This window comes from Ambystoma mexicanum, chromosome 7q (assembly GCF_040938575.1).
Source record: "Ambystoma mexicanum isolate Mex_15411 chromosome 7q, UKY_AmexF1_1, whole genome shotgun sequence".
NCBI classification, from domain to species: domain Eukaryota; kingdom Metazoa; phylum Chordata; class Amphibia; order Caudata; family Ambystomatidae; genus Ambystoma; species Ambystoma mexicanum.
The window spans coordinates 718,652,406-718,678,314 of NC_090941.1; the positions used below are offsets into that span (position 1 = coordinate 718,652,406).

Below are 25,909 nucleotides of genomic sequence, written 5' to 3' on the forward strand. Positions count from 1 at the left end.
GGACATGAGAACGTGAATGCACCTTCTCACGATAACTATGTAAAAAGCAAGTGTAGTCGCCAGTGGCAGCTATACCATCATGGTAACTACTTTCAAAATTTTGGTCAAAGGCTGACAGAGTCCGAGGATTCCACGATAAGCGCATTCGGGCGTTGTTCACTGTCATAACTTGGGCAAAGTCTTAGCAACTATTGTGCACAACCTCAGCGTTGGCCAACCATACTAGATTTAGCATATTATGGTGGCTATACATTTGGGGAATTATCTTGAAGCTCATTGCTGAATCAAACGTGCATGAGTCTACAAATGCATAGTCGATGATTTAAGTGCTTCCTCCTCTTTGGCAGGTTGTATGAGTCGTATCACCTGGGAGAGACCCATTGCACATCAAGAGCACTCGGTCTTTTGCCAGAAGATACCATTTTATGCAAGATAAATTGTATTTGGGATTGTTTTCTGGTAATAACTAACTTTAATTCACCCATTGCTATGATATTGGTTATTTCTGAAGACTTGGAGATGACATTTAACAAACTTTCCAGATCACAGAAAAAGTCATCATCAGAAATCCCTTTGGGGTTGCGATACATGTTCAGAATTGCAGCAACCCCACCTGGAAAGGTGAGCTTTGTCAACAATAAATAAAGATTTGGCGCAACCCACCAAGTGAGATGCCAATTCCTATGATTTCTGATCGCAACTATCATACCAGACGATGGACGACCACGAGGAGCGGACTTGGAAGCATGGAAAACAATAGGGTGATCTTCCCACACCGCCTTGTCTACTAACCAAGTCTCTCCCCATAGGTTTTATTTTGCAGTCTGGGGATCTCCAACTGTTTAACATTGGTGACCAGATTTAAATTCCCCTCAGAATCAATGGAGAATGGACCCCTGGCCAAAACAAAACCAAGCGCAAAGATGTCCATCCTGGCTTGCCAAAGGGCATTTCTCACAAAGTTGGATTGTAACCAGATTATAGCGATGGAGCCATCATTATCCGGGACAAATTCAACCTCGTCAATATCTGCAGATGTAATATCTTGTAAAGTACTGACCTCACATATTGCCGAGATACTAATTCTATTCATGGTATAAGAAGCGACTGGCGCAGGGCGACACTTGATCAGCCGATGGAGATTAGCACGCTTCTTATTGGCAGTGTTAGTTTTCACCTGCCTATTTGTCGCTTTTTGAGGCTCATTTACTCTTTGTTTATTGCCTAGATCTTGATTTCGATGTAACAGAATGACTCTTTGAGAGTTGCATCTCAGAGGGAAATTGCATCAGCATCCAGCTTCCGGGATTCCTGGATGGCTACGGTCTTACCAAAATAACTTAACAGCTTTTGCAATTTGATCATCAATCTGCCAGCTGATGTGCTGTTGGACAGCTTGCACATCAGGAGGCGCATTGGGATGTTGATGGTTAACATCATTTTGTTGTTCCCAGAAAGCATCACTCTTCCCAGAAACGTCCCTCAATTCTGTCCCCTTTCGTGTTATTTTGACATGAGTCAGGTTGCGCCATTATGGAGCCCTTTAGCGATTTGTCCTGGTGTCTGGCCAAATGCACATCCAGTAATACTCGAGTTATAATAAGCTTTCCCACTTCAAGATTGTAAGACAATACCTGTGTTTGCATGAAACCTTGAACATTCGATGATATATTAGTGTCACTCTGTGGAGCGCGAGCACTCATACTGAGACTGTAGCTTTGGCCCCCCCTCCAGAGACTACCAAAGGTACTGAAGATGCCTGGGTCTAGAACCAGCGCACAAGACTAGATACTTTTGTATAGAGTTCTCAATTTGCACTCGTACATCTGCTAGAACAGAAACCTGGCATACTTCATATCCCTCTACGTTAAGAGCACAAACAGTGGCCATTCAGGAACATGAAGTATAACGAGTCAGGATTGCATTAGTTCTGCATGATACATCTGTAAATAAAGGACGGACAGTTTTTAAAAAACAAAAACTCCCTAAAAGTACACTCAAATGTCTGGGAAGGGGAAGGACAGAATAAGAGCAGAGGATGCGAAAGAGCAGAGGAGAGCGAGCGCAGTGAGAGAGAGAGAGAGAGGGAGAGAGAGCAGGAGTAGAGTACACAGGGGGAGGGGGAGCAGAGTACACAGGGGGAGGGGGAGCAGAGTACACAGGGGGAGGGGGAGCAGAGCACACAGGGGGAGGGGGAGCAGAGCACACAGGGGGAGGGGGAGCAGAGCACACAGGGGGAGGGGGAGCAGAGCACACAGGGGGAGGGGGAGCAGAGCACACAGGGGGAGGGGGAGCAGAGTACACAGGGGGAGGGGGAGCAGAGTACACAGAGGGAGAGGGATCAGAGTACACAGACGGAGAGGGAGCAGAGTACACAGAGCAGAGGAGATTGAGACACTGCAAAATAGATTGGCATTTGATAGCTTAGGTACAGCTCGAATCTTTTTAAATATGTTCCAACTTTGCCTTATTTTTGGAGTGCAGACATACTCCGAATAACACAAAAGGAAAAGAGTATCAATACCTTGCATAGCATGTTCCAGTGCAGGGCTCTGCAACCCTTGTCGCTTCATATATCTTGGACTTCTATCCTTAATCAAAGGTGGATCATGAAGTCTTAGTCCAAAACATCTGAATAGTCAAAAAGATTGCAGAGCCCTTTTCTAGCGATTATGTAAATGATGGGTAAATTCAAACTTTAAAACTTGGAACCAAACTAAGAAACAGACCATTGTCTAGTATAGTAAATTTAAGCTTTTAAACTAAGAACATGGCACAAATATTATACGTTAGTCACTATGGTGAGTAACGTACTCCTAGTCCATAGTCTCCTGTCCTCCATACTCTATTGGCGTCCCACACTAGAGACGGGAAACGGAAGCCTTTTCACCCGAAAAATGGTCTTCCCCTTTAAATTTAGAAGCGTGCAAAGGCGCAGCCCCGGGAGCATGCACTCGTTTGACTACACCAACTGGGGCCACTCAGTCCCCTTTGACGCGTCTGCTATATTACAATTGCCCAGTGACACGTTTCTTAAGGGGGAGGATAGTGGAACGTATGGAGGAAAGTGGACAATGGACTAGGAGTACGTTAGTCACTACAGTGAGAAACAATTACTCCTGCGTCCCGTCCCCTTTCCTCCATACGGTATAGGCGATTACAACTGAATTAAAGCCTTTGGCGAGGAGAGATGCCCATCTAGGAGAACAGGTTTTTCAAAACGACCTGGCCAAAAGCTGCGTCTGACCTGGCGCTGGTGACCAAGCAATAGTGGTTGCAGAAGGATGATAGAGATGCTCAAGTAGTCGCCCTGCTAATCGGCTGATATGGAATGCATCTTTGGAAGGCCACAGCAGCGGCCTTGGCACTGACCGCGTGGGCGTGCATGTTTTCTGGCAAGACATGTGCTGGTCTTCGTACGCTTCCTTGATGGCCATCACCATCCACCTAGTTACTGATGCCTTGAATGCTAAGCCACCTGGCTTTGACCCACCGAACATGATGAACCGGGCATTCGATTTGCAGAAGCTCTCAGTCCTGTCCAGGTAAAATCTCAGAGCATGTCTGACATCCAGACAGTGCAACACTTTGTGCCTTGGCCTAGTTGGAGGAGTTCTGAGAACCAAGGTCTGGCAGGCCACTGCAGCGCGATCAAGAGGAGACGAAGCCTCTGCGACTCCTTGACCTTGCAGATGACCCTGTGAATCAACGGGTAGGGAGCAAAAGTGTATGCCCACATGTCGTTCCACTAAATATGCACCGCATCCCCCAGAGAGCCCCTGCCTCGTCCCATCCAGGACGCAAACTGGTGGCATCTCCTGTTGCTCAGGGTGGTGAATAGGTATACCCGAGGGGCAACCCACCTGTTGAAGATTTCCCTCAGGACACCCTCATTCATCTGCCATTCGTAGTGGTCAACCCCCAGCTCAGCGGAGTCTGCGCCTCCAGGCTGGACTCCCCCTGGCTTATAGGGAAATGTTATTCGACAGTGCCCATTCCCTTATGTCGATGGAGAGCCTGCAGAGACCTGTTACCCCTGGCTTATTGATGCAATACATGCATGTGGAGCTGTCTGAATGCAAACCTTATTGCCGGCCATGGGAGGAAAGCTTTGAGAGCAAACAAGAAGGCCATCATTTCAAGCAAATTGATGCGTTTCAAGTTGTTCCTGCTTCGATCAGAGCCTGTGGCCACTGTGCTTGTCCAGGGGTTCCCCCCACCCCCATCCTTCCAGGGACCAGTCTGTGATAATGATTACCTCTGGTAGTAGCTGCCTGAATGGCCTGCCCACTAGCAGGGTGGCCTCTGTCCTCCACCACAAGAGGTCCGGTGAAGGTGCTGGGGTATGCTGACTAGAGCCGCTTGGGAGCCAGTTTCCTGATTCCAAGAGGCTGATAAATGTAGAGGCAGCCTCATTTTGAGCCTTGTGTGGCACAGCCAGGAGACGTGCCACCAATATTCCCAGCAGGTGTTGCTACCACCATGCAGAAGTTACTGATCTGCAGAAGAAGTGCCCCGTGGCCTTCCTGATTGCCGTGATCTTGTCCTCAGAGGGGAAGATCCTTTCCACCCCCATAACCCAAATTAGCCCCAAGAATGTTAAGGACTGAGTGGGAAATAAATGAATTGAGGTTGATGGAAAACCCCAATCCGTATAGCATGTGCAGAAGGGTGGCTGCTGTGCGCTGGACTCCCTTGGGAGACTACGCTCGTACAAGCCAGTCATCGAGGTATGGATAAAGGTGGTAGCATCCCGCTCTGAGCAGGGCTGCCACTGCATTCATTAACCTTGTAAAAACCATCTGGGCCGAATTGCAGCCAAATCTTGTTTTGGAAATGAAAGCCCATGATCCTGATGTGTAGGAGGGCATGATGGGGCTCCCAAATCGGGATGTGCAGCCAAGCATCATTCAGATCCAGGGAGCAGAGGGTGTAACCATCTTGAATTTTTGAAGGGGTTGGGAAAGGTTCAATGTTGAAATGTTCAATGTTGAAAGGTCCAGGACAACTCTCAGGCCAGCCTGGCTCTTTCTGTATAGCAAAGATGCGGGAGTAGAAACCTATGCCTTGCTGTGAGTTTGGCATCTCCTCCACCACCTGGCTCGCTATCTCTGCCAGAAGAGTTGCCCTCCCAATCTGTGAGGGTGGGGAGGAGGGGGGAGGAGTGAAGAGGAGATGGAGGTATCGGTAGGCGGAAGCCGGAGGAAACTGTTGAGAATACATGGGGCCATGGATCTTTCCCACCAGGACTGAAAGTGAAGATAAAGCCTGCCCTCCCCACCCCCAATCGTAGAACTGTGAATCTGCATGCCACCGTCACTGCTTCTTCCCTTCTGAGGATGGTGCCTGGGAGGGGTAATGGAAGAAATCCTTATGTGACGATTTGTGCCACTTCCTTTGGTGCTGGCTGGGCGGCCTGTCGGGCTGCCTAGTACGGTGCTCTTGGAAGCCCCGGAAACCAAAAGAACCATCTCTGTCAAAGCGTGGGCGACTCTGGCTAAAGCTCTTAGACACAGGCTTAGTCAAAATTGCCAGGGACTTTGCTGTGGGAGCAATTTTTTCTTCTTGCCAAGCTCCTCATCTGTAGATTAGTGAAACAAGTCCCTGCTCCCCCTCGAATGGCAGGTTGAGAATGAGTTCCTGCATATCACGGTTAAATTTGGTTACCCCAAGCCATGCGGTCCTCCTCATAACGGTGGCTAGACATATGTGTCACTGTTGACTACATGGTGTCCTGGGTCACTATCTTTGCCTCTGCCAGACCAGCCTCAAATCTCGCCTGACTGTGTGCCGGAAGTTTGGGAAGGTATATCCTGCCATAGCTTTTGGTTCACAGCAGCTAGCATGGTGTCCCGCCAATGCCGCAGGTGGAGATTAGCATTCGAATATATCTTCTTCCCATAGGCCTCAAAGAGTTTTTCTTCCTGGCCTAGGAGGGCCGAAGTAGGTGTAGACGTGGAGGCTTGTGTCTTTGCATACATTGATGCTGCTGCAATAACCGAAGAATGAGGTTGCAGGTGCACCGACAGAATGAGGGAGTCCCCTCCCCCTCCTTCTGCCGATATTTGGCATCTAGGTACTCGTTTGTAGGCTGTTTAGAGTGGGGTTTTATCCAGCCCTTCTTTGCCAGGGACTCGACATCCTTTTGCAACGGGATACCCATTTTGGTGGTTGACCGGTTGGTAAGCACCTCTGTCAAGACCCCCACCTCTGGTTGCTTGACCTGCATCTGCAGTATTCCTAGGTACTCCACCACTCCCTCCAGCCTTTCATGTAAGGCCCTACCTCAGGAGGAGGTATCTCGATCCTCCTCATCGTGTGTGTCCCCCGCTGTGTCCTGCAGGTTCGGGGCTGCTGGTGGACTGTGTGGGGGGGGGAGGGTACAGCGGACATTTGCAGCGTGCCGATGGTCTGCGCGAGTAGGTGCGCCATGGGTGGAGCCACCGCAGCAATGGGTGCCTGGGGTAGTGCGGGACCTGGGCCTGCACTGGTACTCTTATATGAACCAAGACACGAGGTTGCATGGGTGCCGCAGGCAGCATGTCTTGGATGACCCCTCCGAGTATGAAAACATGGGATCTACCTTTGGCCTGGTCTTCCTCCGGACATACTCTTTGATGTGCTCTGATGGTGATCTTGAGAACAGCTCCCTCCACCTGGCCAAGCAGTTCTTCAGTGAGCGTGAGGTGAGCATCTTGCATGCCGAGCAGCCCTCCCAGAGTAATGCCAAATATGCTCCTACTGCTTCTGTTCATTCTCCTGCCAGAATAAGTTTTGCATTCCAATCCAAACAGCACTTTGCACGGAGAACAGCTGCCAGACCGGTCTATTCTTGCTATTGGATCTCGAGGAGGTTCCCATGGAAATGGTGCAAGTGCTGGGTCTGATTTCTAGGACTCGCACGTTCTGCGAGTCAGTATCACATGCCTTGGGAGCCCGACTGTCCTCATTTAAGCACTGCAGTGTATGAGCCTGGTGCTTCGGAAATAGTTCAATTCCATTCTGAAGCTCTGGTGTTACTACGCCAGTTTTGCAACATTTCTCAAGTACTTCAGCCGTTCTACCTGGCATTTGAACACAGTGGTTATTGACTGAGTTTAATTCACCCTTCGCATTCCCGCAGCGCTTTCTGCGCCTTTTGTTTTCCATCATCAGCTGCTTTGCCGCATGGAGCGTACTGTTTTTCTGTGTTCCTATATAGGCTGATGCCGTCCGCGGCAGATCACCCGTTCAGTGGTATTAAATCCATCATACATGAACTTCAGTCACCTGGATCTTGCAGCCGACTGTAATCTGCCCGTTTTCAGTGCCATATTCCTGCTGCAGCATTATCAAGGACAATTTCAAATCGTATCGTCCAGCGATTGCTTCTAACGCCAGCTACAGGGTCCGCTACTCAGCTACAACTTCTGCTACCACTGCATACCATCTAGTGAATACGGTATGGTTTTCTATCAGTAGTGCTTGGAAAAAGCTCTTGGCAGTGTTACTATTCCACGTGCGGTTTCTGCTTCTTATTGGGATACTCCCTCCATTGGAACACTTGGGATTGTTAATAGCTGGTAATTTGCTTTCCAAATTTAACTGTGCACTGGACTCCAGACACTTTGCTGACATAAGTGCACCAACCTGACACTAGTGCGTCCCTCGTGCCGTCCGCGTTAGTCACTAACATTTCTTCCTTATTTGTTTCCTTGGATCCTTCCAGTTGATCAAGGTCCTGCTCCTCCCGTCCTAAGGTAAGAGAATTCTATGTTTACTTTTTCACACAGAGGTTGGGGGTTAACTGTTAGATACAATACTCATTCCATTCCTCCTCTTTTAGGAGAAGATTCAATCCAGCAGCACTATCATACTGGTTTTTCTCTTAACAGGGAATACCATGCCCTTCCCAGTGATTCACTGCACTAGCTTTAGGTTTCTCTCAGCTGGTGTGGTCGATCATCGGGAAGGTCTTACTCCAAAGGCCATTCACATCAGGGCACTGCAACTCTATCAAAGACTATTGCCGTCCCCGTAAGCATTTTTGTTCTTTCCTCATTGAAGTTGTATTCTGTGGGCCAAGTATAACACCCTTCCATGGTCCTCGCCAAGGCACCGAAGGCACAGCGTGTGTGGATCAGACGTAGGGAAGGAAACCTCTCAGGCTGGACACCTGCTGAATCCCACCATCATCGGCATGCGGCAGGGTGGAGCGTGGCACCGGAGGACAGAGTACTTATGACTCTGAATTAGCTAGATGGAAAAAAAAAAAAAGGGAAACATTAAGTTGTAGCGTGGAATTACAAGCAAAAATAATAGGGCCTCAACCACAGCCTAAGATGAAAGAGGTCCGCTCCAGTCCATGTGGAAAAAAGGACTAGGGAGTGGTGCCAGTGGGCGGAGTCAAGGGAGCACATGCTCCTGGGCCCATGCCCCCATCGCAATTTAAAGGGGAAGACAATTTTTTGGGTGAAAAAGGTTGTTTCCGATCCCTAGCGAAGGATGCCCATACAGTATGGTGGAAAGGGGACAGGATGTAGGAGTACTAATAATAAATTTAATGTCATACAGTTTACCTAATAAACTTTACACATAAAATCTACACTTAAACATATAAACATAGAATACTACCTAAAATCAAATCGCATTATTACATAATACCACAATACCACATACAGTAGGACCTAAAAGAAAAAATATAAAAATAAGGCAAATGCAAAATAAAAAAATATAGAAAGAGCAGCAGAGGAAAAGCAATCACACCAAATTAATCTTCCACCTTAATTGAACGGATGAACACAAATGAGCACAAATTAAAACAAACATCAGAGCTTCAATACATTGAGGATCTCAAATCTCAACAGTCTGCAACTTCCCAAGGCGTAAGCAGGATCTATAGTTTGATGTTTACAAACACTGTATTCCACTTGCAATTCAAAACGGAATGCCCAATATTTTTTCAATCCATAGCCAGATATTATAAGAGGCAGTCAACACCTGCATGCTCTCGGAATTAATATAATGGTGCCAAAAGGATGAATCATCGATTGTTGCCAGGTCATGGGTGTACTTCCCAATGTAATGGTGGATTAAATCTATCATGCTACCACCTTGTGTCAATAAATGTCTGGCTGACTTTAATGCGTTGCTTGCTTTACAAACCTGACAAATACATTATTCCATTGGGATATGCTCTTCTGTCCGTGACCATCAAGGTCGGGAGCAGATCCATCCTGAGTAGAAGTATAAAGCGTTGCAACCTTTTAGAGGGGCAGAGATTAAGGCAAGCCTGTGGTTTCATGAAGGAATATAACCTATATTGCACAAATTGATAACCTTTCAGCGTGCTGAGGTGGGCAAAGTTCTCCAACCAATCCCACATTTCAACACGCTTGTCTAGTGCATTCTGTACCAACTTCGAGCACCCCCCCTCCTCGCCAAGACCAGCCTCTATCAGCTAAATAGGTGAGTAGGGATTTTGTTTCTTACAAAGTTCCCGATAGACTGTTGTTAGTAGAGGGTTGTTTATTCCATTAAACATTTTCAGAAAAAACCCTAACCTCTTTTTCATGACAATGGCATTCAGCGAGGGTACTCCCAGTTCCAATCGTATAATGGCCATAGGAACTCCCGGTGCCAAGCCAAGGACACACCGCCAAATTTCCCTTCGATGACCTGAAGCCAGCTGAGATCTATCTCAAAAAGTGCTTCTAGGGGATAAATGCTTGCAAATAAAGTTGGCGCGTACCCCATAGCGTGAAGCCTCCCTGCTGGTTTGTAAAACTGGCAATTAAAGCTGTTACTTGCGCTGTACGCTTAATTCAGGAATGTTTACACTCCACATATTCAACACAGGGCTCATAGTCAATTGCCAAATAGCGATATTGTGTTACGTAAGAGATCTTAACATTGCCCACCATAAGGTTGACACGAGAAACTCTTTTACTGGTGAATCTCAAGACATTGGTTTTGTCAAGGTTAATGGCGAGACCATTACAAGTGGCATATTCCCAAAGTGCCATGGCAGATCTACGCAGACCACTGATGGTATGATCAAAAATGACTAGATCGTCCGCGTATGCCAAAACAGAACAGACAGCTTCCCCTATTTTTGGAGGGCAATTGCAAGAAGCAGTTATAGCCACCGGCATGTCATGGACGTAGAGGCTGTACACCAGAGGGGCAGTGACACAACCCTGTTTCACCCTCCCTATTATGCTGCACTTTTCCAGTCCGCTGTCCCTCTTGGTCTAATTTCAACCTAACTGAGGTATTATAGTGCAGCAATCGGAGACAAAGTACTAAAGGGGTATTTGATATCAAGAATCACTCAAAGAGTAGATCAATGGATCATTTATGCTTCTTATAAAGGGGCTAGATTGATATTTGGCTGTTTATTAATCTCTGCTTTCTGAATGATCAAAATGTGTTCCAAGCTTATTTTAAGGGCCAAACATGGTTAGTAAACGTTCCAGTGTTTAAATACAGTCAAAGGGTGGCATAGATTGTGTGACATAACCAGCTCCCTTATACAAAAAACATTTTCACAGACAAGTCAGTGCTTTACATGGAAACATTCACCAACAACTATGCATTTAGGAACAGTTCTCAGCTGTCTTCATTATGCGGATTCAAACGATTTCAATTTTTAAAATTAAACTAAAAAAAGGAAGACCGACAATTAAAAAGGCATCAGCGAAGACCAACAACCATCCTAGAAAAGACTATTCAAAAAGCTTTCAAGACAAGCACATCAGCAACATGAAAAAAATGTTTACTGCCGGTACACTCATTACAAAATACAGCTAGGTAGAATTGACTGAGCAGCCTGTTCATTTTAATGTGTTTTACGTCCGTCATAGCTTTTTGGACTAAAACTCTGATCAGCCTCTACCAAGTGTTGAGCTGTGGTAATACTAACCTTTAAAACCTTTTTTATAACTTTTGGTCCAAATCCTTTTTGTATAAATGATCATTGATATGATATGGCATTTATAATGCGCCTGTACACAAGTGTTTCTCATTCTTTGAGGAACAGTATTTCTTTTTCTAGCAACATTACAGAAAATATAATACCTATTCTCCCAGCACCATTTAAAAAGTCTGGGGATATGGAGGTAGAAAAGAAACAGAAGTAGATTGCTCTAATGCCAATTGGTATAATGGTCTGGCCACGTTGGGAACAAGATTATTCATTCGTATATACAATTTGTATTCGTCAGTGTAATGGTTGATTGTAGCAGTCTTAGAATAATAGGCGGATAAGAAACGTTAAACTAGTGTGCAAACACTGAATACTAAAATTTGCTAAAGGGATCAAAGCTCATGTAGTAAAGACAGATAAGCAGAGTAATTTGAAAACACTTGCTAAAACCGTAAACCAGTATAAAAAGGTTGCAGAAAGAAAACAAACCAATCAAGTAGAGAAACCTGTGGAAAGTAGTAGATTGAAGCAGAATGGCGAGGTGACCAACTATTCTTATAACCGAGCCAGCAGCTTCAAAACCACAAATGATGGCGCTCCAGAGCCCAACAGAGCAGTCACATGCGCAACATTTATCAAAATGAAGAAACTTTCACTCACCAGGATTGTGATGTGCAGTAGACTCTCCATTTTGAAAAACATCTCCAGTCACATTCATTCTACCTGGGTTAAAAGGTCCTACACCGGTCTTTGTCTGTGAAGTTAAAGATGGAGGGTACGTTTGTATATTGATACCAAAATTACTTGACTGGAGTCCATTAGATACATCTCCCAAGTTAGTATTCTGCAATGATGTTACATGTGTAATCATTAGGTTCATATCACGCCGTTCTGTACTTCCCAGGCGACCATCATTCACAGTGCACATACCGGTCTCTAAAGTGGTGACATTTGCAATTCGAATTTCAGAGTCTGGTTCTGTGGTTATTCCACAAGCAACCATTCCAGCATTTACCTTACTCCTTGGAAAACTGGAACTGGAGAATTCCACATCATTGGGTCTGTTTGACTCTGCTATTCGCCTTTCATGAAAGCTGGAAGTAATATTTTCTTGCACTTGATTTGGCTCTGGGTCATCATCATCAATTATTATGGTCTCACTTATGCCATCCCTTTGAGAATCTACGTCTTTCGAAGTAGGGCGCAATCTAAGGTCCTGGACTTGAATCTCACCATTCCTAGAAGTTGAAAACACATTGCTTCTTTGATCTGCTGGAACTTGAGGAGGATTATTTGCAATGTGTACGGGTTCAATAAAAACAACATCATCATCATCCTCCACAATAGTAGAAGTCCGATATTTGATAGGTCCTGAAACTATACTAGGATGAGGTGATCCTCCAAAAGAGTTCCCAATGTTTGACAGACCGGTGGCCATAGTGGCCGTCCCCAAGAAAACAGAACGCTCTGAATATTCGTATCCTCTTAAAGAATTTGTGTCCATTCCAAAAAACCTGAAACAAAGAAAAAACAATTAAAAAAACAAGCAATTTACCAATTATGCACCCGCCCGCACCTCCAATCTTTTTTCCCCTTATGGTTTTTGATCTCCAGAGATTATTTTGGACCTGACGGCAGGGGACAAAGAATAAGAGGAAGAGAATGGGGATGGCAACCAAGAGCAACCTTATGCAATAAAACAGCTACTCATTAGTGTGGTAGCCCCTCTACCAAGGAGAAACATTGTTTAAATAACCGTACTATGCAATTTCTTCCACTCAATAAAGGCAAGACCGAGGTGTCTAAATTCCTTTAGCATTTAATTTTGATTTGCTCCCCACCAACGTCTATACCAAATAGGGGATAACGAAATAGTGGTCAATTTATTAATCTTAAACCACAAAACACTATGTTTAGCATAGTGTCTAATGATGTTAGCTCCAGCACCAGTACAAGCACACAGACGGGTACAAAATTGAGGACTTCTAGAATACGCCTCAATAGGATTCCTTCGAGACGATTTAGCCACTTGTCCACCCCCATGACAACACAGCACTCAAGCCTATACAAAATTACAGGAACTATACTTTGTAGATTAAGACAAAGCCGCTAATACTAAACCCATTGTGGGTTCTAATACATTTCTTGATGGCCCCAAACTTCCTATGAGTCTTCAGCTCAATGCTAGTCACGAGATACACTTCCGTTCGTCTGTTTGAGATCAATGATCCCAAGAAAATATACTCAGAGGTTAATTCGATCTTATAATCTTCTACCCTCCAGTTCACTCTAGGAACGCTCTACTTTATTCCCAAGTACATGGTGTATGTTTTCATGCAATTTAGAGTTAACTCATGCTCCTCAGAGTACGCTATTAGAGTTTTCATTGATCTCAGAAGACCAATCTGGGCGTGGTCCAATAAGACGATGTCATCTGCGTATGCCAGCATATTCAGATGTTCATTCCCCCCTTTAGGTGGGAAGATTTGCCCATCAGATCAGCTGTATAAAAGGTTTAAGAGCAGGGGGGCTGGAATCCACCCCTGCTTTAATCTCTTATTGATTTTTATCAAAATCAGTGAATTCCCCACATAAATCAAGCAAACCCTGGCTGCAGTATCTGAATGGAGTGGACAGAGCATGTATAACAGGCCCTTATCTATGCCCCAGCTCATAAGTTTCCTCCATAATTTAGCCCCGTTACCACAGTCGAATGCACGACTAATCAACGGAATCCCGTGTTCTTTCCGACAGAAATTACTTCGAATTATATAGGGGGTTGTGGGTTAACAGGTTAGATGAGGGTGGGAGAGGCTTTTGGTAAGGGAAAGGCCCACCTCAATAAAAAAACTATAAACAATATATTCCACCAATAATGGCGGTCGTAACACCTGTTTTGGCCTGACCGAAAACGTCCAAAGAACATTTTATATATATTTTTTCAAGACCCATTGATTTAATGCCCTAAAAAGTATTGTGACAAATACCTTGCTAGAGTATCAATTAGCTGGAATTCCTCTGTCGCCCGACTTAAATACAGCGATCAGTAGGGAGTGGTTAAGCAAGAGGGCGTTGCAGGAGATACACTCGGGACCACAGAGTGGCAGTTGGGGCAGTGAAGGGGGGGCCCAGATGAGTGAGGTGGTTCGCTTGGAATCCTAGTGGAGAGCGTTAGTTTGGTCTCTCCACTGTTGCTTGATTGATCCCAGGTAGTTTACTGGTGCATGGTGGGGCAGCCCCGCAGTTGTCAAGGACCCAGGGACCGGCCAGGGGTGAAGCAATGGGGGAAGAGAAGGAGAGCTGCAGTACATGCGGTCACTTTCTAGATGATGGAACTGGGATGGCGAGACGGGCAAAAGGAGAACAGGGGGGGGGGGGGGGGGGTTTCGTCCTGCTACGGGCAATAATTCGAAAGTGGACACCCCTTAAAAGGCCCCCAAGTGGGAACACAAAACAGGGACCCAATAGAAGGGACAGGGTAGGACAGCAGGAGGACTCGAAATGGGATTTAGAATCATCACTTATAATATCAGGGGATTGAATTCCCAGAAAAGGTGATGCAAAATGGACGTATTCTTGAGGCGCGAGAAACCAGATTTTCACACACTCCATGATAGCCACATTCGCAGGAGCGACAAGTCGATGGTCAGATGCAGACGTAACCCCAAATCTTTCAAGTTAATGCGAAGGATAAGACAACAGGGGTCCTAAAAGCTTTCAAAAAACATTCCTGATCTGGTGGTTCTAGAATCAAAGGGGGACAAGCAAGGGTGATACTCTTCATTAAATCCGTATTATAGCACACACGTTCACGTTAGCGATGGTGTATGCCGAGAACTGGATGGATTTCTTAGAGCGACAATAGCTGAACGTGAGGTGATGGCAGAGGGACATGTCATACTAACAGGGGATCTAAATGTGGTGGAGTCTGCTGCAGTGTCTTTTGGGACAGTGACAGTGCAGGACTATTTGCTTTTGCTCCAGTTTACTAGAAGAACCTACCAGTCCTCTTTCTATTGCTACCAAATTTGCTTTCAAAATACCCAGGAAGCCGCAGAGTCTGCTGCAGAGTCTTTTGGTCTTTGGGCTCTGCAGGCTCCGTGGCGCCGCCCCGCTCAACTCCCTAAGAAGAACAAGGGACTTCTGCAAAAAGAACTTACTGTTGAATGCCCACGAGTAACTTATCATCCAAACCCTGCTTGCGGTGAGTGACACCACCTCCCCCCATTCCCGACTGTCCCCAGTTATGCCCCCCCCCTCCATCCAGTAACCTACCATTCCATCAACGAGGCCTGCTCCCCCACACCTTTCGCTGCCCCTTCTCGGCGCACACAGACCCCTGCTGTGAGTGACGGCAAACATCCCCCCCGCCCGCCACTCTCCCTTTCCTTCCAAATCCTGACGGAACCCCAGCGCTCCTCCAGGGACACTGCCCCCGTAAATCGGCTCTAACCGTAGTGAGAGGACCGCCTTGCAGCGTGTCTCCGGAGCTTCACTCCCTCACCCACGCACGCCGGCTCCAGCAGCTCTACTGTGACCAGACGAGCCGTGAGCCTGCTTGCTTACCTGCCCGCTGCTGAGCCTGCTAGCTTACCTGCCCGCTGCCGAGTGTTTCACGCACACACGCCCTGTGCGTTTGCCCCCCCAAAACAACCAAAGGTGGCTGGCCTCACCCGAACTCCGTGGGGGCTGCGAGTCCATGGGTATCAGCGCTTCCCTAGAGCCGTTTGTGGGTCTTACTCCATCATTGTAACGTTGACAACACAGCAGACTCCACCTTGTGACAATTCTTTGGCAGTCATTGGACGATAGATCTCGTATCTGAACCCTGCTTTGTGATCACTAAAACAGCACCGCATTCTGTATTAGGAAAGCTCCTCTTCAACTTAGGCAGGAGATTGCCGGGGCTCACTTCCCCTTGATCCTGCACTTTACCATCTTCGTGGCGCTATACCAAGAAACTTTGAAGCTTTCACATCAACACAGGGAGCCCTCTCCCTTCTGACCCTGCCCAGCACCCAGTGCTCCACCGTGCCGCAACAACAGCGTAAGCATTAATAACACAGGAGACGGTAGAATTTTGCTACCACCTCCCTGGGGGTGCTGGGGTGCCGAATGAAGATTCATTTGAAACTTACATAAGAAAGGAGACTGCAGGGGCTCTCTCCCCTTTGATCCTGCACAGCAACCTGCTCTACCCCATCCTGGTCAAACGGAAACACTCCGACCGAAAGAATACTGCAACAGCACCAAAACAAAAAGGAGACTGCAGGGGTTTCCTGCACTTCAATCCTGGCCAGAATGTTGCGCTCCACCGTACTGTCCAAAGTGAACATCCGAAACAACTGGAATACAGGAGACTGCATGGGCTTGCTCCCCTTTGATCCTGTCCTAGGTGCTGCAACAAGAAACTTTGAAACTTGCACAACACAGGAAACTGCAGGGCCTTATCCCCTTTGATCCTGCCCAGCACCCTGTGCCGCACTGTAACGCCCAAAGTGCTCATTCGATCTTGAACCTATCAGAATGCAGGAGACTACAGGGACCTGCACCACCATGATCCTATCCTGGGCGCTGCAACAAGAAAACGACGACCAGCACTAATCCTTCTACTGCTGCTCTAAGAGACATCGCCACTCTGAAATGCAAACTGGGACTCTCCCAATACCAAAATCGACGAAACCCCTAGAGACGTCAAGAATCCACATGTCTGCCTCATTGCAAAAAAAGACAGACAGCGCAGCCAAACACAAGGCTTAGAGGAAAGCTTCACGCAGACGCCTCAAACACAATGAAACAAGCATTCCAAAAGAAGAATTCAAACATCCTACAGAAAATCGATACCCCCAAAACAATCCAGAAACACACATCTCAGACCTTGGAATAGTCAAACAACCAGAAGAATTGGAACAAAATTCCTCAGAAAATCTAAGTGAATCCTCAACCCAACCAGAATGCGCACAAACCAAAGGCCCGACCGAAATAAATCAAGGAAAGCAAAGCCTTCAAGACCTACAGATCCCAATCAGCTGGGACCAAACTGAAAATCAACAAACAGAAAAAAATGACCAAACCAACCAACCCCCAAGGCGCACACAGAAGAAAATGGGAACGTCCAAGCTAACAGACAACCAAATATGCAACATGAACTGAAGGATAGAACTAAACGGAGCGAGACAGCTATAGACCCAACCCTCGCAAAAATCGAGCTCAAAACACCAACGAACATCGCCCACGATTCAACTAGAGAAAGACAACCACAATTCTGCCATTGATTGAAACATCGACGAACACCCAGCACCGAACAGACAATGAAGAATTATCTAAACAATCAAGCCAAACGAAAACTCCAGGGACACTGATGGCTGGGATGACTAAAAAAGAAAAAGCGAAACAGGCAAAACTACAGTGGCTACAAACCCACGCAGCTCAAAAACTATTAAAAGAACCTCTCAATTGCCCCTTGAATACAGCACCAGGCAAAGCAGCTTGTCTATCCCTAGACATCACTGAAATAGAATCCATCATGAATAGTGCAGAAAGAAGGAAAGAAATCTTCGGCGATCCAACACAATTAGCAACACCTTCCTGCACTTCGACGCCACTACCAAATAAACCTAACCAGCAGAACTAGCGAATCTCATGAAAAACAAAGACCTCACAAAGAACAACCACATCATTTGCATCTCAAAATAAAAAAGGAACCAAAAACAACACTATTCGAGTATGATGTCGAAGAATCCTTTCATACGCCAGTGCAAGGAAACACAAATTATCCAACCCCAATACCTGACGACAGAGGGAAACACTCTCCACAGAATGACTACAATGAAAATCAGAGACTTCCAACAACAATGCTAGAACTACAAAATATGCTGCTGGCAGTGGTTTCCCAATCCATGATACCCTTCCTTAAACTACACGAAGCAATAAAAGACAATAAACAAGACCAAGCCACTCTCCTGGCAATGGTCCACACCAAGCAAATACACACAGAAGACTTTATAAACACAATAGGGAATCGTTTAGATTCCGAAGCATAACAATCCCGAACTTGGCAACAAAGACTATTCGAGATAGCACGAGGCGACAAAGAAGAAAAGATCCAACTTACCAAAGAACTCATGGCATTGCTCAAAAACCAACAAAAACAAAATGCCCATACCTCAGAATACACCAAAAGAAAACATACCACCCTGTATGATACCAGAATAACTGAACCTTAATCAACACAGATAAACATCAAGCAAACCTTCAACATCCTCACCGACCCAAAAACAAACCCATTGAATGCATGCAAAGGGAAATTAAAGCCAACAAACGACCCAAAAAACATGACCGGCAACGATACCTTCGGCCCGACAAAGAAAACTGATAAAGAACCAACAAGGAAACCCACCAAACAAACACAAAAGCAAACGGGCACACAAGCTTTCCTCCGAAACTGGTCAATACCAAAGCTGGTCCCAGAAAAAAACATTCAAAAATCCAACCACAGAAAAAATACCCAAAAATCAACCCAAGAAGTCTACATCGAAACAACCGGACCTACCAACACAAAATCAAAGTAAAAACGAGCAGTTTCCACTGCGATAATACATAAGGAACAAAGCCCGGAAACAGATAATCTACTCAACCTAACGACACACGAGGACCCAACTACACAAGAAAAAATTAAAACAAAAAGACAATTGAACGACACAAGTCTAACAGTCATTGACGAATATCAACCAAACTACTCTGTCAGTTACACGATCTTGTGCGAAGAAATCTCAGAGAGATCACTGATCGACCCAACCTACATCTCAATCCAACAGCCAGCATATGATGAAATCTCTTCAACCTCACTAGCCAACGAAACAAGACATAGCACCGGAACCACCTATTCAACAACCGGTTCAGCACAAGACAATTCCGGGAGGCAAAACCCGAGAGAACACACAGATCTATCGCAACCAAAATTCCTGAACCCATTTCAGTCAACAGAGAGCTACATGGTGCAAATAGAAAATATCATTAACAGGCCCACCCAACTGGTTCTAAACAGAGCAAACATCTTAATACTGTTTCAAGCAATCCCAAACCTGAACCAACTTCGCTCCAGAGACATCGACCTAGTCACCTTTGTAGATGATAACTCCAATGACAAAATATCGCTAAAACTACATAACAAAACAACCATGGATCAAATCTTAATATCAAGAGATGCGCTACATAAACTTGGTTTTAGCTGCACATCCAATATCAAAACAAAATACGGAAAAACCATCACAGAAGAAAACCCTAGAAGCATCCTTACATCAAATCAAAGACAAGAACATCCCAGGAACCAACATAAGGAGTGACACAATAGCCCAAACAACCTCGCAATCGTGTGCAACCACTTCAAGACGACCACGGACTACAATTCCAAACAAGAACATACTGATGCAACCTACAACAATGACGATCGCCAAGTCAGACACCAGCATACCCCAGAGGATAGTACAAACAACCGTGATGAAGCAAGGTTGAGCTATAACAACGATCGTCCGATCAGACGTCAGTATGAATTAGTAGACAGTCTAACCTAATCAGACGCCACAGAACTAAGCGACATCTCATAACCACCAACCGACACAATAAACACTTGGACCCTGTGCTCATGGAATACACGGGGACACTCCCATTTGTTTAACGACTCATCACCTGAATTTGACTCATACCAGATCATCTGTTTTCAAGAAACTTGGCTCTCCAACACCCCATGCTGTGACGGCTTTCTAGCCTTCCTCAACCCAGCCCCAGTAAGAACTAAAAGGTAGACCCTCGTCAGGTCTGTTAACAATAATCAAGATCGATCTCAGATGGTCTATCTTGGAAACCACAAAAAACAACCCGTAGATACAAAATACAGTTATAAAAATAACAAGAGGAGGCCCAGATTTCGACCCATCTATAACTCAGCATGAAAGAAATATTTCAATTATGAACCTGTATTGGAACCCGCCTGCAATCAATAAAGCTTTCTTGGATAGTGTCTTCATAACAATTGACAACCTCAATGTGACCATAGCCAACTAGTTGTACATAGACAAGACATCCCGCACAGACCACAGCCCATTCGACCTATCCCGCTAGAAGTCTGTACAGCTGGAAAAAAACTACACATAACCCAACAAGCAATAACCTCACTCACAAGACAATTCATGCAAACCACTACCTGATGACCAGAAATTAAACTACCAATGGCTACTTCAACCCTATTACAAACCAGCTATACAACAAACCTCACAGCCTCATCGGCACTCCTACAACAAGGAGGTCACTGAAAGGAAAAGGGCACTGAGAAAAACCGTGTGGCAACTAAAGAAAAGAAAAGACAGAATCGCTCACCAAAATAAAAGCGGCAAAACATAACTACAACAATTGGATTAAAACGCATCGCATGATACTACAAGCAGATGCAGAAGCAATCTTAGAAACCTACAAAACACACAACCTCCGTGACCTATGGAATCTGCTGAACAACAATTCAGCACATCAACAAACACTGATAGGAAATGTGACAGAACAGCGATGGATCGAACATTACACAAAAATATACAAAGCCCGGCCATCAAAAACAAACAAAAGCAAAGAGACAGAATATAAAGTGGACAGTAATCTGCAACTATCAAGAAATCTCTGACATGATCCAAAAACTCATATTTCCCGCGCTCAAGGTCCTGACGGGACATCAAATGCAATGATAAAGAAAGATCCGCACTCATGGGCCAACCTAATGAGGAATAGCTCAACCGGATACCAACATGGAAAACTGCAACCATTGTACCCATTCACAAACAAGGATCGAGAGATGATCCGACAAATTTCCGCCCAATTGCACTACTTGACCCCTTAGGAAAGCTGTTCGCGCCATTCTACTAAAAAAAACTCAATCATTGGGCAACCGAGACACATCGCTTCTCAACAAGACAAACTGGCTTTACCCCAAATGTCGGGACAAACATCAATTTACTCTTGCTAAACTTGATAAAACATTAAGCAATATACAACAAAACAAAAATCTACGCAGCCTTCATAGACCTACATATGGCCTTTGATGGGATATCTCGGCAAAAACAGAAACAAACTCGAAAAATGGAAATGCCCTAATGACATCTTGGGGCCAATCAGACACCTTTATTCAAACACCTCTATAACAATAAGACTTACACGAGAAGACCACACAACTCCGAAAATATCAACCGAAAATGGACTAAAACAAGGATGCCCCCTCGCAGCTACACTGTACAATCTCTTCACCGAAGACATCGAGACTCATCTACAACCTGATGCCCTCAACCCTCCAAAAATCAATTCAATACCGGTCCAAATCATGACATATGCGGATGACATTATCCTCCTGGACAAGACACCTCCAGGCCTACAAAACAGTCTCAGTCAATTAAGCAACTACATGAACCTCAACGAACTCACCATCAATACAAAGAAGACAAAAATTATGCAACAGACCAAATCGATCAATAACAATGGGAAACAACTAAAAATCTATCTTAATCACAACCAGCTTGAAGAAGTAACATTCAAATATCTGGGAATCCATATAAACCAATCCAAATCCGAAAAAGAATGCACTCTGAAATTAGAACAAAGGATCCAATCGCTGGCAAGACAACGATGCGTGATCCAGCAAAAATTTGGCAAATACTCATTCAAACCCATAACTACATACTATAAAAAAAAGGTGATTCCAACAATAGTCTATGGAACAGAAGCCATGATAAACGCAACAGACTATGGCTAGACAAAATTAGAAGCCTCCTTCTGGCGTACGATCCTGCAGCCGCCCCCTTCTTTCCCTATGCCTAGGATCAGACACGAAGTAGCAGTACAGTCCATACGCTCAATTGTCTTATGGAAACAACTAGACCTATACCGCAAGCTCCTCACCGATGAGAAAACACTTGCAATTCAAATCTTGAAGAGCCATGATGGAGCAATGAACAACACAATGCTTGCCAAGTGTAAAGACAATCTAGAGCAATCCATGAAAACATAAGAAATTTCCCACGAAATGCTCATGCTACGCCCACAACGCGCAAAAACAAAAATAATGAAAAACAATTGGATAAACACCATGGAAGAGAAAACAAAATACACCCTCAATCTTCAATGCAAGATATCAGATCCATTAACGAACTACCAGCTTACCTGACCATCTTCCCTGATGCCAAAATACGAGCAATATATTTTAAAATACGAATGAACACAATACCAACCCGCTTTTATCTAGCCAAATCCAGACAAATTCCTCCAACAGAAGACTTTTGCCGCTTTTGCTCAGATACTCAGCAATCAGAAACACTCTTCCGCTTAGTAATGGAATGCAACAAACTTTCTGAACAAAGATCCAGATTTGGCACCTACTACAAGATCGGAGAATAGACGATGGAGACAGAAAAGAGATGGATGGAGATGCTTAACGGCAGATCACAAACTCATACTTACAATATGCCAATTTCTACAAGAAATTCTAAGCCTTGGCAAACCTGTAATGAGTTAAAAGTAAACCTTGGAAATCTGGAAACAAATGAAGTTTAAAAAAATTAAACTAACATTTAAAAAAAAAAAAAGAAAAAAAAAAAACACATTATAAAAAGAAGAATGTGGCATGGACACCGGGAACAGACAGAAGTAAATCAGGACATACAACTCAGGGCGCGCCTTCTCAAGGGCTTAAGGAGAAGTTTGAGGAGCTGAGATTAGTGGAGGTCTTGCGCACCTGTAGGGGCACAGAGACCAGACATACACACTATTCCCATGTCCCATGTCAACAGGACACTACCCCAGATAGACCACATCTGGGTATCTGCCCAGCTAGTGGGGCGGGTACGAAGTGACCCTGGGAGTGATAGCATTGTCTGACCATGCGCCCCTGTAGGACAGAGGGGGCTATGGTCCATGCCGGAATGGATACTGCTGGACACTGTCGTCAGCGACGGTGGAGGTCAAAATTCAGACCTATTTTCGGGAGAATGCCATGTCAGACACCTCCCCAGGAATGTGGTGGGATGCCTTCAAATCAGTTATTAGGGGGAGCTAATTGCTCTTAAAGACGGGCAGAATAGGAAGCTGGAGGACGACTTGAAATCCCAACTTAAAGACATCATGCCTAAAATGGGGACCTATCCAGCGAGAGATACGATGAAAGGCTACAGAGCAATCAATGGTCAGCTCGATTTTCTAAGGGTTCTTCTTAATGCCAAACAGAAGTACTATACAATGGGTTATTTGTAACGCGCTTAATACCCAGAGGTTTCTAAGCGCGGACCCGGGGACCCAAACTCTGTTGCTCAGTGTCAGTGGGGGAATAGAGCGGTGATGCTTCTAGCGAGACAGCTGAGAAAAGGGAACGGCCCAGACTATGCTGAAAATCCGGGAAAGAAGCAAAGGGTAGACACTGAGGGGATCCTTAAGATCTTTGAATGCTTCTATAGCACTATTCCTCAGACAGGCCTCAGGGGGACCCACAGAAGGCATACCTAGACGCAATGTAACTGTTGACTCTCTCAGAGGACAAAGAGGAACATTACAGGGGAGGAGGTTTGTGTGGCAATAGGGAAACACCCCTGACAAAGCCCCAGGGCTGGATGGCTTCATGGCTGCCTTTTATGAAAAGTATCGAAACAATTCTGGTCCCTCACTTGACTCGTTGGTATAACTCCTTCGAAGGAACAGGGTGCATTACGGAGTCTATTAATCAAGCCAAACTTTTGGCATTCCCATAGCTGAGCAAAGACCCGACGAGCTGGGGGTCATATTGCCCGATAGCGCTGATTAATATCGATGGCAAGATCTAGACTAAGATCCTGGCAACTAGACTTGTGGGGCGACTGCTGCGATCTCATTAAACCTGATCTGTCTGGCTTTGTTAAACACCACCAGACCTTTGGCAATACAAGGCGGGTATGCCACCTGGTGGAGAAAGCCGTGAATCGCGGAAACCCGGCGGTCCGGCTTGCCTTAGCATGCATGGGGTTTGGAGAATGCTTCCTCCGGCAGGTGCAGGCAACCTATCAAACACCTCCTCTGCGTCCATCTATAAATGGGCAGCTCTCCAGCACCATTCACATCAAGAGGGGGACCAAGCAGGGCTGCTCCTCATCTCCATTGCTTTAACCCTTTCTGCAACTCCTGCAAGAAACACCAGAGGTCAAGAGCATTCAGTTTGGGGTGGAATGGGCCACAAAACAATGGCATTTGCCGAGGACATGCTCCTGGCCCTTTAGAAACAGACCGCATCCCTGGAGACGGTGACATCGGAGATGGTGTCATTTGGAGAAGTATCGGGGCAGAACATTAATGTGCACAAATAAGAGGTTCTGAACCTCACGCTATCAAAGGAAGCCATGGGAGAAGTGCAGGGTCACTCCTCGTTTCAGTGGGCAAAAGAAAATACCTGGGGATCTATATAACAAAGTCTTTAAATACACTATACGATGCAAATTACCCCCAGCTACTCCGCGATTAAACTAGATGTACCGCAATGGAACCCTTTGCATATATCCTGGATGGGGCAGATAGCCTAGATTAGGATGGAAACCCTCCAGCGCTTTCTCTATTATTTGCAGGCACTGCCAGTTCCCATGTCCAGAAGATGTTTTTAAGTCAATCAATCGGTTCCTCTCTGCTTTTATTTGGAATATAAAACAGAGGGTAGCTTTGCGGACACTCAAGGTCCCGAAGAACTAGGGGGGATTGGGGGTCCTGAACTTTAGGCAATACGCCCAGATGCAGGTACTGAAGCGGTGGCTGTCAGAGGATGACAACAAACATTCGGTCCGTATGGTCAAAGCAGTGGTTGGGGCTCACCGAGATGAGTCCTGTTATTGGACAAGAATGATAGACCTGCTAGCATGCAGGCGTCTCAGATTACGGCACTGGTTGGGGTGGGGGTGGGGGGGAGAAATGGAGTGACCTAATAAAAAGGGGGGGGAAATCAACACAGTCAGGCCCGTTTACACCACTATTTTGGAATCCTCAGTTCACACCAGAGATGGAGGAAGGGTCTTTTGGGAAATGAAAAGCAGCGGGCGTATGAGACGCTAGAGATATTATGGAAGGCCAGGAAGACCAATCCTTTGAACACTGCATGCAATCCCTCGGTCTCGCTGAAGGAGAGAAGTTCTGATACTACCAGCTGTAGGACTGGGTGATACACCCTCCTAACAAACTAGCAGCGAGCAGACAATTCATTGCATTTGAGAAATACATCACTTCTCATACAGGGAAAACGAACCTCATCTCAGTACTATACGCGGTAATAGCCGAGGGAGCTACGCAGGTGATCTGGCCATACATGGGTAAATTGGAGACAAAGCTGGATGACAAATATCAAAAGGAGAGTGGGAATTTCTGTGGGGTAACATTGCTAGGCTCACCCGGTCAATCCAGCTGAGAGTGATGTGGTACAAAATCCTCACCCAATGGCAATACACCGCAGAGAGGATTGGGTCCATATACCCTGAAGCATCATCAGACTGCTGGAGGGGTTGTGCGGGAAGGGGGGGTGGGGGAGTTGGGTGTATATATGGTGGTCATGCCCGGCTATGCTGCCATACTGGGAGCAGGTACAATCAGCAATCAAAGATATGCTGGGTCCAAACATAACTGGGGAGGGAGGAATGTATGCTAGGCCTATGGGGAAAAGGAAAGGCACCGCAGGGAAGGGCCCATTTTCAGGCATGCATAGTTATGATTTTGGCGATATTACTAGCGATAGCCTAGAAATGGAAAAACAAGGCGCCCCTCCATGAGTGGCTAAGTAAGATTTGGCACATCGTAGCTATGGAATGCGTTACGTACAATGCGAAACGCAGGAAGATTGGGGGCTGCTGCGGACATACCTCCGGGATGATTACAGGTTTCAAATATGCCCGCAAAAATAAGGATATTGAACAATGCTTGCGGCACCCACAGGGGTACAACGCCAAGGAACTAAACTATCAGAAAGGGTTG

General features: G+C 45.6%; 1 protein-coding gene across 5 annotated transcripts in view; it reads right to left on the reverse strand.

The window, feature by feature from the left end:
* The window catches only part of ZMYM2 (zinc finger MYM-type containing 2), a 2,192,903-nt gene that overhangs the window by 2,152,633 nt on the left and 14,361 nt on the right, over window positions 1–25,909 (reverse strand). For 4 of the 5 annotated variants that reach the window (XM_069640238.1, XM_069640239.1, XM_069640240.1 and 1 more), the window contains exon 2: window positions 11,567–12,420. In XM_069640238.1, coding sequence (XP_069496339.1) covers window positions 11,567–12,410 — 844 coding nt within the window. In that variant the 5' untranslated portion in view covers window positions 12,411–12,420. The remainder of the gene's footprint in view (window positions 1–11,566; window positions 12,421–25,909) is intronic. The other variant, XM_069640242.1, reaches the window with a different exon arrangement.